The sequence below is a fragment of the Bufo bufo genome, chromosome 3 (genome assembly GCF_905171765.1).
Source record: "Bufo bufo chromosome 3, aBufBuf1.1, whole genome shotgun sequence".
Lineage (NCBI taxonomy): Eukaryota > Metazoa > Chordata > Amphibia > Anura > Bufonidae > Bufo > Bufo bufo.
This window is the reverse complement of record NC_053391.1, coordinates 643,364,497-643,376,884: the sequence shown is the minus strand read 5'-3', so window position 1 is coordinate 643,376,884 and position 12,388 is coordinate 643,364,497. Positions and strand designations below refer to the sequence as shown.

The 12,388-nt window shown below is 46.1% G+C and overlaps 1 protein-coding gene across 1 annotated transcript; it reads right to left on the bottom strand.

Annotated features, from left to right (window-relative positions):
* Positions 1 to 347: 347 nt before the first annotated feature.
* Positions 348 to 1,141, bottom strand: LOC120994000 (protein kinase C delta type-like). Its single transcript, XM_040422460.1, has 3 exons — positions 1,068 to 1,141; positions 737 to 938; positions 348 to 614 (listed from the first exon to the last, which is right to left on the bottom strand). Exons 1-3 carry the CDS (start codon positions 1,139 to 1,141, stop codon positions 348 to 350), a joined length of 543 nt encoding a protein of 180 aa, XP_040278394.1.
* Positions 1,142 to 12,388: the final 11,247 nt, after the last annotated feature.

Sequence of the window (12,388 nt, the reverse complement as noted above, 5' to 3'; positions counted from 1 at the left end):
CTTTCAGCCATTGGTGACTTATTGGCTTCGGTGGAGGACAGGATGTCATCGATTTTTGTCAATGTCATCACTGGTGGCTATGGAGAGAACATACCAAAAGCGGTGTTGATAAAGAAGGAACACAATGGAGCTGTACTACTAGCCACATCTTCTCTGGATCATTTACTTACTGGTCCTAGTTGGAATGGTGGACGAGCTCCTGCTCCCTCTATATCTGTCCAGTTGATTTCCATGAAAAACGGATGTTCCATGATGTTATCTACCGCTACCTGGCGACTCTCTGGTGACTTGTTTAAGAGCTGGAAAAATGTAGAATAAAGACATTCATTCCATCACACGTTGCAATGCTATCCCTGATTTTCAATGTCCTCATTTTCATAATATTTAGCCGCTGTATTACTGCTATGTGTCTTTCTACTCACCCCCACTATAAGGTCTCTAGCTTGGGGGTTGAGGCCTTTTGGGTAGGTGGGAACATCATTGATCAGTGACTTTTCGATTGTTTCAGGCAGTATACCGGCATTGAATGGATATTTGCCAGTAGCCATCTCATATATCATCACACCAGCTGAGAACCAGTCCACTGCCGTGTTGTAGGGCTTCCGTAGAAGAATCTGTGAAAACATCCAGCAGACAATAAGAGTTAGAACATTGTCCAGGCCAGCAGGAGTCATGCAGCCGTCCAGCCCTGTAGAAAGAAACAGCTCAGTAGCATGTGCAGTCGATGATTCCTCACCTCAGGAGCCATGTATCTAAGAGTTCCGGCATATTCTGAGATCTTCTTATCCCCAAAGATGTTCATCACGGCAAGACCAAAATCGGCGATCTTCAAGTGACCGGCGCTGTTCATTAAGATATTGGCTGGTTTTATGTCCCTGTGTATGATGCCTCTGGTGTGGAGAAACTGCAGCCCACAGATGATCTCAGCTGCCATAAATCTGATGGCAAAAAGAAAGAAAGAATATCAACATTTCACCCATTAAACTACCAGACTAATAATGACACAAAGCTGCATGTTCCTGACAGCAATCGTCAGTTTTATCTAATATATCCATGTTCTGTCTTACCTGGTGACTGGAATGGTGAATAGGGCGTTGGCTCTCATGAGGACACTTAGATCTCCTCCGCTAAGAAACTCCATGATGAAGAAGGCATAGTCCTATGATAAAAGACAGAAAATAGGATCCAGGTTTCTAAAATATTATAGTAAAGGTCCTGCAGCCTCCTCAGTTGGGATCGGTATAGCTAACCCACTGATCAAGCCTCGATAATGGATCAGACTCTTACCTTGGTCTGGAAGGTGGCATAAGCATGGGTAAACAATGGACTCTTCCCAGTCACCTCCAGGACCTGTCGCTCAATCAGGACAGTGTCTTTAAAGTCCTGAAGCAGGACCCTCTTCTTCACCAGCTTCACTGCCAGTTGTTGTTGGCAGGCGGGATGTGTGGCCAGCATGACCTGTAGGAGACAGAGCATTAGAACTGGAAGAAAGGCCTGTCTTGCCATGAGACCTGATGAGAAGACATGAAGCGTTGACATCCCTAGAGTGATATTACTGCGACACACATGACACACATGAGGAAGAAGTCCCAAGAATTCCTAATACTAACTTTACCATAACCACCCTCTCCAAGGATTTTATGGAAGGTGAAGCTTTCCAGTCCAGTCACAAGGATGGGGGCGTCTGCTGGGATTGTCCCTGGTGGAGACAGGAGAGATACCGTAAGATTTAATATTTCTATATTTTTGCCATTACAATACAATGTAACTACATTAGGGGGTAGCAAAGAAAGGAATTCATAATCTTGGTCATAATTAGGGTTCTCCAAAAGTGGAGAATTCCATGAATTCGTACATTAGGGGGTATTGGCTCTAGGAAACTTAGATCTGCACTCACCTGACAGCTGTTCCATGTCAGTATTGTAGGACATGCTGGGTCTGTCATCAGCTTTTTCCCCCATCTCTTCTCCCCTCTTCCTCTTTCTCTGGATACGCTCCTGTATAGGGCTTCCAGGTCTTTTTGAAGCCTTGATCATTTTTTCTTTGCCGCCATCATTTGCCCTCTCCGGTGTTACTATTCTCCTCCTCTTATTTGGCGGCTGAACTCTCCTCTTTCTCTTCCTCTTCCTTTTCTTTGGAAGATTCCTGGAAGTCTCCATATTCAGCCCCTAGATGTTATGTTAGGCTGAGGAAGGTCCTGTCTGCCTTCAGCACGTTCCGGGGTGACACTTGGAACGGTTTGGCTAACAGTCCTTCTTTTCTGGTCTTGTATTTAAAAAATTTGCCAAGCACTAGAAAAAGTCGCCTTCACCAGTCAAACGATGAAGAAATATGGCTGCCGTTCAGGTTGCAGAGTTCTAAACCTAACTGTTGCATGATGTCACAAAGGGTCCTGTGACATCACCATATTCTAAAGGTCACATGACATGACAGAGGGACCTGTGGCATCATCAGCCAGGCTGACAGGCCTGCAATTATCAGCAGCTACAAAGTTCCATGCTTTTCTGCTATTTACCTATTCTCTCTATCATTTTAATCCCATTGGAAACAATATATCACCAAAGTAAAAACTTTCCTTAATACAGTTACCTTAACAATGCAACACAAGACAATTCAAGTGTAGTCACGCTTCTTGTCAGGGGCAATGACACATTGTATCCTTTAGAATGCCTCGTAGCCATCCATTAGTTCTTATGTCGTTTACGCAAACTGCGATATTGATGGCCTATCCGACTTCTATGCAAAAGTGCAGGGCACTCCAGCTGGACCACCGGGTGGCTTTATTTACCCAGGAACAGCACCATACATACGGTTGTGGCTGTGTGTGGTACTGCAGATCAGTCCCATGCACTTGAAAGAGATTGAGCTCTGTGAGCTACAGTATGTTACGCAACCAGAACCGAATTGAAGGTGCTGTTCCTGGGTAAACAATGAAGGGGACACAGGGTCCCCTCTTTCAGTTGATTGGATCGGACAGATCGAATTTGAAATCTGCAGCATGTCAGTTTATGCTGCAGTTTTCCCCAGCGGATTTCACCCTTTCAAATGGAGAGGGAAAAGTCCTCTGGCTTTTCCATGGCAAAAGCGCACATCGTACACGTGGTTTTTGTTGCTCGTTTTGTGGCATTTTTTTAGCAGAACTGCCTGCTCCAATTTCTGGCAGGTGTGGATGTGAACGTACAATAAAAGCAAAGTGGATGAGATTTAATCAAATCCACACGCTGCAAAAAAGATTTCCACCCAGAAGAGAACATAAGGTTCTCTGCAGATTTCATCCATATAGGATGATATCCGTGGTAAATACGTAGCAAAAGCTATCTGAAATCCATGAGACCCTGCCTCTGCAGTGTCCCACTCACGTCACCGTGGGCACCGCAAACGTGCTTTTATCATGTATTAATGTCATGTGATATGCCTGTATTTTGTATTTTATCTCCTGTCATATTCTCCATGTCACAATGTGATTCTATATGCAAATATCCTTTACACAGGCCTAGTCAGGGTGCACTACACTTGTTACTCCACAAGATGGAGCAGTGTCAGTGTGTATATATAGCTTAGCTCAGACCTAAGTTAGGCAGTTAAGTTGTTAGCTGGTTGAGGTCAATCCAAAGCAGTTCAGATGAGCTCAGGTCAATCCAAGTGAGAGTTCAGTTGAAAGGAGTTCTCTCATGAGCCTACAAGAAAGAAACAGCCATGTAGCTGAATATCTGGAGGGAGGCATATTCCTAGCCTCTCTACTCTGTCCCTGTCGGCTCCACAGCCCAGGGCTAAGGCCTGCAATCATTCTACCTAGAGGTGAGCAATCCACTACTATAGATCGCTCTTCCAGGGTGACCAATGTCTAAACTGCATGCAGCCGAGTATTTAAGGAATTATCACGTTTATGCAAGACAAAGGATTAGCAAGATAGTCGTTACCTGAGGACTTATTAGGCACCTTTGTAGTAGGTGTAGGAGACGGCATGAAGCTTCCACACCTCCAGTTCAATTCCTGAGGACAGTTAGGCCAACTGTCAGAACAACATTGGAATAGAAGTTTCAGGATTCAGAAAAGCACCTTTAAACAAGGATTAGGATCAGGCCGGAGTTTTGACCAGTGTAAGACTTTCATTATTACAAGCCTAGTCTGAGCAGTAGCTTTCTTATGTATTACAAGAGCCTGTACTTCATTGAGGATTTGCATTTCCCTTTCCCCATATGTATGGGAGATTGTGCTTAATGCCGGATTATATCAAGAGACTGTTTTAATGCATTGGATGTGTTGTTACTAGAAGTCATCTTCAGTAAAGTTCCACTTTGAGTTTCATTCTGTTTGCCTCAGACTCAATTTCCTCTATTAACACTACAGTAAATGGTTGTACCTCCATACAAAATAAGAGACCTTGCCACTGGCACATTAATACAGAACACCAAGGGCACCTCAAACCACCATCTGGCCTGTGTCCCTTACACCAGAGTGTGCCCCAGAGAATCCTTGTGCCGTTCTCCTTTTCACTTTTATGCGAGCCTGCCCAGGGACGACCTAACCGTGAGTAACCAGAACTGTATTTTCCTCGGCCCACCTATTGCTCACGCCGTGACCTCACACATAGTTCCCCTGCAAGGTGAATTACTGTAAAAAGCCATAGAAACAACTTGTGTTTTCTTTTTCTTTTCTAGGCAGTATGCTGTTGCCGGGTTTTGGAGTGGGCCCAATGCTACGCTGGGTCCTCCAAACACTGCCGAGGTGTCACCATTAGTGATGGACGAACATCTGCCGGGACGGTTCGCGAACGCTATCAAATGATCGCGAACCGCAAGTTTGCGGCGGGTCCCATTCATTTTAATGGCAGGCGAACCTGAAAAACCTTCAGCTCATATTTGCAGCCAAGAAATAATTACTAGAAGTGCACAAATAGTCCCACAACATGGACAGTGACATACCAGATGTATTATTCGAATTTGCAATCTCCATTCATTATTTTTTCAATGCGAAATATCAGCAATATAATGTTCGCGTGCGCACATGCGCAAATGCACTATATAGTACCCAAATGCACTATAAAGAAAGTATATTGGTATCTAACACCCCACTTCAATCAGTTTTTTTGGGGGACGACTGGTATATCACACCAGTAGAAATTATTTGTTCCAATAACGCTTGTCCCTCTATATACCTGCAGTATTGCAGCAGAACCGCACACAACTGCCGCACAATACAAATGCACTATAATATATTTTCTAACATAGAAAGCATATTATAACATTGTAGAAGGAAGGCAATCCATTAGAATATACATAAAGATAAAACGTAACCTTTAATAATGTTACTATGAGGGTCCATTCACACGTCCGTAAGTGTTTTGCGGATCCGCAAAACATGGACAACGGCAATGTGCATTCTGTAATTTGCGGACCGCACAACGCCGGCACTATAATAGAAAATGCCTAATCTTGTCTGCAATTGCAGACAAGAATAGGACATGTTCTTTTTTTTTTCGGAAACGGAAGCACGGGTGCGGAAGTGCGGATCCGCAAATGCGGATGCAGACAGCACATTCCGGCCCCATTAAAAATGAATGGGTCTGCACCCATTCCGCAAAATTGCGGAACGGATGCGGACCCATTTTGCGGACGTGTGAATGGAAAAGATATCCCTCAAAATGAAAATAAATAAAATTATTAAAGTTAAGCAAAAAGCATAGATGTGGTAGGTAATAAGTGCTCGGTGCCACTAAATCAGGTGCTCGGCGACACCAAATCAGAAACCATATGTCCTACCACAATCCGGGGGGTTCCAGTGCACATCCATGAATCCCGGAGGGAAAGCAAAAATCATCTATCCCTGGGCTAGATGATGATGTGGTATTGAAGGACAGGGTGGGCAGAGAACTGTCCCTGATATTGCCCTACAGGGGGGTGCTATTCTGGCCTTGATAGACTAACCACAGACCACCCGCCCTGATAAGAGTGACCCCGTCCGGAACCTTACCCTATATAAAAATGGCCCTAGTAAGCCCCTAGGCCCCTGACTTCCAGGTGATCACTATATAGATCTATGTGTTTATGACTTATTATAAAAGTATATTATAAGTATATCGCACCCCTCTGTGTATCACACCTATCGATAGCACACCTATACCAGTCCTTAAAAGTACTTTGTGGCCCTATTAGCTAGCGTTTGGTGTCCCTAACAGCCTGTCCCTGCTCCACACAGCAACCTCTCCCTACACTGGCAAAATAGTGAATGTAAAATGGCGGCCAGATCAGGTTTACTTATAAGGTAGGGGGTATGTCCATGTGCTGAAACGTCTCAATTGGCTGTCCTGTACCTCCTGATGGATGTGTCATGGGTCAAAGTTCTTCACAATGTAAAAGAAAATGGGGGGCGCGAATATCTCCATATATTTGCATGTTTGGCGAATCGCGAATACGCAAACATTGCCGCGAAACGACCGCCCATGCGAACCGCAAGGCCATCTGCAGCGTACTCAAGTTGTGTGTGAAGGTGTTCCTGGGTGTAGTAGTGCAATAGACACTAACCTGAGACGGCTGACTCTCTGCATAGGCAGGTGATGGTAGAAATTGTTCGTGACGCCAGTGCCAATTAAACGGTGGCACGCCGTTTGCGGATAGCAGGAATAAATGAGGAACACCGTGAGGTTAAAGCAGAACTCCAACTTTAGTAGGTTTCATAGAGACAATAATGGAATCGCAGTTCCTTGGCATACAGTCGATTTGGCAATACGGTTGATGCAGGCAATACAGATTGAGCAAGGTGATTACAGAGTGTTAAACACAGGACTTGCAGTACAGGAGCTTGCACTCTATCTCTGACTGATCCTGGAGTATAGCAAATCTTCTCCAAGGCCCAATAACCTAGCTCTGGCTTTATATCCTTGGTTTTAGCTTTATAGAGTACCTCCTCTGTTCTCTTGAGTACCTCTTGCTCCCTTTAATCTTTGCCTCTGTCTCGCTTTAGCTTCCTCAGGCTCTAGAAACTTCAGTATTCCTGTTTCTGCATAAGGGAATTCAGGAGGGGGACCTTCTCCTGAAGGCAGGCTTCAGGCCTGGACTGGTTTCTGACATTGTCTAATCTCCAACTGTAGACTACAGACACTAGACTCCGTCTCCTCTTCACTTCCCTGACTGGGCCTTATATATACTAGGGCTCCCTAGCTCCCTCTAGTGACTAGAAGCTGGAATGACACCCCTAGCAGGCCTGTACATGCAAGTTTCACAGCAATAGGGAAATACATAGCATTACATTACATGACATTTTATAAAACTGACATATACCAACTTCCCATGACCAAGGAGGGACGACAGCACACCAAGTGACACTTTTGTAGTGACGGGCATTACAGTCCCCGTACACTACATACCCCACTGCTTTAAGCTGAGTACGACCTCGTACTCCATCAGGGCTCGCCCAACTGGAATCTCTACCTGAAACAGAAAAAAGAGACATGCAGGCATACATATATGTAATCCATCTGCAATTACATTCACATCAGGTCCAATTGGCAAAGGTGAAGGGTAGTGACAAGGGGCGTCGTTCTCTTCTCTCAGGATAGTGAATGGAACTGGGGCGCTGACCTGGCACAGCGTAACATTATAACCAGGATAGTCCATGACAATGAATAAGTCCATAATAGAACAGCAAAATAGATAAAACAGTATAAAAGTTCTTGGAGGCTCAAAGAACAAACATGAGTCCGTACCCAGGTTACTTTCCTATAAATCACAGAGGCTCTCATGCGGTGGAGTCCATCTCTGGGCACATTTCCTTTTTAAAAGAGCAAAAATCTCAGAGGCTCAGGTTCTTTTGAGTCTGTCTCCGGGCACGGTTCCTTAGTATGAAGTTGCACAATAAAAGGACAGCAAAGGCAAGTGCTGTAATACCCCTGATCAACCTGAAAAGGGGGTGAAGGGTAAAAGGTGCAACTAAGGAACAGGCACAACTTGGCGTGGGGTAGCAAAAGCAGGCAGGAGGTCCTGGAAACAAACGTGGCCTTGTTGACTTTGTGATTTCAGTGGTCAACACCTACCACTGAGCCGTGGAGGAACTGGCAGCCGCAACAAAGGACCAGGAAACGTAGGACTCCTGTCCTGGAAGGGTTACATAGTAACATAGTAACATAGTACATAAGGCCGAAAAAAGACATTTGTCCATCCAGTTCGGCCTGTCATCCTACAAGTTGATCCAGAGGAAGGCAAAAAAACCCTGTGAGGTAGAAGCCAATTTTCCTCACTTTAGGGGAATAAAAAATTCCTTCCCGACTCCAATCAGGCAATCAGAATAACTACTCCCTGGATCAACGACCCCTCTCTAGTAGCTATAGCCTGTAATATTATTACACTCCAGAAATACATCCAGACCCCTCTTGAATTCCTTTATTGTACTCACCATCACCACCTCCTCAGGCAGAGAGTTCCATAGTCTCACTGCTCTTACCGTAAAGAACCCTTTTCTATGTTTGTGTACAAACCTTCTTTCCTCCAAACGCAGAGGATGTCCCCTCGTCACAGTCACAGTCCTGGGGATAAATAGATGATGGGATAGATCTCTGTACTGCCCCCTGATATATTTATACATAGTAATTAGATCTCCCCTCAGTCGTCTTTTTTCTAACGTGAATAACCCTAATTTTGATAATCTTTCAGGGTACTGTAGTTGCCCCATTCCAGTTATTACTTTAGTTGCCCTCCTCTGGACCCTCTCCAGCTCTGCTATGTCTGCCTTGTTTACAGGAGCCCAGAACTGTACACAGTACTCCATGTGTGGTCTGACCAGTGATTTGTAAAGTAGTAGGAATATGTTCTCATCACGGGCATCTATGCCCCTTTTGATGCAACCCATTATCTTATTGGCCTTGGCAGCCGCTGCCTGACACTGTTTTTTGCAGCTTAGTTTGCTGTTTATTAAAATTCCTAGATCCTTTTCCATGTCAGTGTTACCGAGTGTTTTACCATTTAGTATGTACGGGTGACTTGCATTATTCCTTCCCATGTGCATAACTTTACATTTCTCAGTGTTAAACCTCATCTGCCACTTATCTGCCCAAGCCTCCAATCTATCCAGATCCCTCTGTAGTAGTATACTGTCCTCTTCAGTGTTAATTACTTTACACAGTTTAGTGTCATCTGCGAAAATTGATATTTTACTATGCAAGCCTTCTACAAGATCATTAATAAATATATTGAAGAGAATAGGGCCCAATACTGACCCCTGAGGTACTCCACTAGTGACAGTGACCCAATCTGAGTATGTACCGTTAATAACCACCCTCTGTTTTCTATCATTGAGCCAGTTAACACCATATTTCTTCAGTGAAATAAATCAAAGGCCTAGCAGGCTGATTCACAGTGGCATATCATAACCACTTGGTTCCGCTGGCAAATACGGCCTGTAGTAGTCCTCTACAGGAGGATGGGCCCACATAACTGCATTATGAGGCAGCTGCAAGGTGAAGGGGCCCCTAATAGGTATTGGCCCCATGGGCCTAGGGGTAAACCCTTGGGTGGACCGTACCGGTCCCGGCATGATAATGGTGGGATGGAATGGAGCGGTTACCGCCGTCTCAAGCGGTCCGGTGGGCTCTGCGCAGCTATTCACAACAACCGGGGGTCTCCTTTGGGGCACTGACGGAGCGGTGGCAGCAGAAGGTGGTCTACGGGTGGTGACAGGCACCCTTACCTCGTCCCTCTTTGGCGGCGTCTGGATCCTGGCGGTCGCGATCTTGCGCAGCTCCCGCAACTTCTCCTCCAGCCGGATAATCTGCTCACCGATGCTCTCTGGGTCGGAGTCGCTGGCATCTGCTGGCACCGCCGGCGCAGGTACAGTCACCGATGGTGCGAACTCGGCCTCTGCAGGTTCTGGCGATGCGTCTGGTCTCCGACCCTTCCGGATGTTCTCCAAGGTAGCATGAAGTCCTTGCAAGTTTTCCATATCTTGTATGGTCTTCTCCCGACGAGGCAGCTCGGGGGAAGGATAGGGGCTCACCCATTTCTCCAACACGGTTGGCTGCCAGAAGACGTTAGGCCCAATGAAGGAGCTCCGCTCCTGGAAGGCGTGATGGGCCGGCTCTGGAGAGCGTTCCGGTTCTCGCTCGCAGCCAGAGTAGTCTTCTTCTTCTGCCTCCCAGTCCTCAGGTGCTCGCTTGGGACGGGTCACGGCAGTGGCATAAGGGCCTCTCAGGCTCTCGGCAGGGGTGAACTCCACTTCCTCTCCCTCGCGGAGGCTGTGTTGATAGGAAGGGAGGTAGTCTCTCTTGACAGACCTTCTATTTACATATAGGTCTCTGCCAGTCAGATAGTCTTGGATGAACCCGTAGCCACGGGTTTTGTCAAAGGACACCACCACTCCCTTTCTCCTTTCCAGGCGGGGTTGGGTGTTAGTGTGCTTTTCATGGATTGTTTTAGTCAATTCTTCATAAACGATTTTGGTCTTGGTATTCCGCTTTATAGCGGCCTCCCGGATCTCCGCCATTAGTAAGGACCATTTGAAAGAGGGCTGAAAGAAGTCCCTCCACGAGCCATAGTAGGGTTCTGGTCCTTTCTCCCTTGGGCGGCAGGCGGGTTGCTCCGGTCTCGGAGAGTAGGCCGGTGGAGCCTCCTCTGGCTCTACACCAATATCAGACATCTTTGCAATCTCAGGTGCGGACGTTGCAGCAACGCTCTGTTCACTTTCCAACATGCTCGATCCTTCTGAGGAGAGCGATAGGGTCGCGTCAATTAAAGCAGCCAGCTCCTCCCATTGCACTGGGAGGCCGCCCCCCAGGTATTCCAGTATATGGAAGGCGGTGTCCATGCTGGCAGACACGCAAATGTCCAGATAAGCAGTGGCGCCTGACCTTGAACTCTTTCCCGCTTTTTCCTCCGAAAGGCGCCAATTTTTCCCGCCTTTTCGGGATGAAGATGACGCAGCAGCTATTTCAGTAGCCTCAGCGGCCATCTTTGGGTATAAACGCTGTCTATTCACTGACAGCAAGCAGGATTGTAAAAAGTCCACAAAACCACACTCCAATGTGGCGATTTTCTTCCTCTTGGTAGCGCAACACTGCACAGCGCTTTTTGGAGGTTTTAGGTACACTTTGGGTATGTTTTTCAGTCCACAAAGTCCACTTTTAATAAACAGGTAATTTGTCACTTTGGTCACAGGGCAACTGTATAAGGCACAAAGTTCACGCTTCTTGCACTAGAAAGCGTGCGTATCCTGTTCGTGACGCCAAAAGAGAGGTGCAGCGTACTCAAATTGTGTGTAGAAATGTGTTCCTGGGTGTAGTAGTGCAATAGACACTAACCTGAGACGGCTGACTCTCTGCATAGGCAGGTGATGGTAGAAATTGTTCGTGACGCCAGTGCCAATTAAACGGTGGCACGCCGTTTGCGGATAGCAGGAATAAATGAGGAACACCGTGAGGTTAAAGCAGAACTCCAACTTTAGTAGGTTTCATAGAGACAATAATGGAATCGCAGTCTTTGGCATACAGTCGATTTGGCAATACGGTTGATGCAGGCAATACAGATTGAGCAAGGTGATTACAGAGTGTTAAACACAGGACTTGCAGTACAGGAGCTTGCACTCTATCTCTGACTGATCCTGGAGTATAGCAAATCTTCTCCAAGGCCCAATAACCTAGCTCTGGCTTTATATCCTTGGTTTTAGCTTTATAGAGTACCTCCTCTGTTCTCTTGAGTACCTCTTGCTCCCTTTGATCTTTGCCTCTGTCTCGCTCTCAGCTTCCTCAGGCTCTAGAAACTTCAGTATTCCTGTTTCTGCATAAGGGAATTCAGGAGGGGACCTTCTCCTGAAGGCAGGCTTCAGGCCTGGACTGGTTTCTGACATTGTCTAATCTCCAACTGTAGACTACAGACACTAGACTCCGTCTCCCCTTCACTTCCCTGACTGGGCCTTATATAAACTAGGGCTCTCTAGCTCCCTCTAGTGACTAGAAGCTGGAATGACACCCCTAGCAGGCCTGTACATGCAAGTTTCACAGCAATAGGGAAATACATAGCATTACATTACATGACATTTTATAAAACTGACATATACCAACTTCCCATGACCAAGGAGGGACGACAGCACACCAAGTAACACTTTTGTAGTGACGGGCATTACAGTCCCCGTACACTACATACCCCACTGCTTTAAGCTGAGTACGACCTCGTACTCAATCAGGGCTCGCCCAACTGGAATCTCTACCTGAAACAGAAAAAAGAGACATGCAGGCATACATATATGTAATCCATCTGCATTTACATTCACATCAGGTCCAATTGGCAAAGGTGAAGGGTAGTGACAAGGGGCGTCGTTCTCTTCTCTCAGGATAGTGAATGGAACTGGGGCGCTGACCTGGCACAGCGTAACATTATAACCAGGATAGTCCATGACAATGAAT

What these genes read in the sequence shown, in the direction of transcription:
- LOC120994000 (XM_040422460.1), bottom strand. Translation starts at nt 1,141, where the DNA reads ATGGAGTTTCTTAGCGGAGGAGATCTAAGTGTCCTCATGAGAGCCAAC. An exon ending in TTCACCATTCCAGTCACCAG is followed by an intron (nt 939 to 1,067) that starts GTAAGACAGAAC and finishes TTTTGCCATCAG; the next exon opens with ATTTATGGCAGCTGAGATCA. An exon ending in TTAGATACATGGCTCCTGAG is followed by an intron (nt 615 to 736) that starts GTGAGGAATCAT and finishes ATGTTTTCACAG; the next exon opens with ATTCTTCTACGGAAGCCCTA.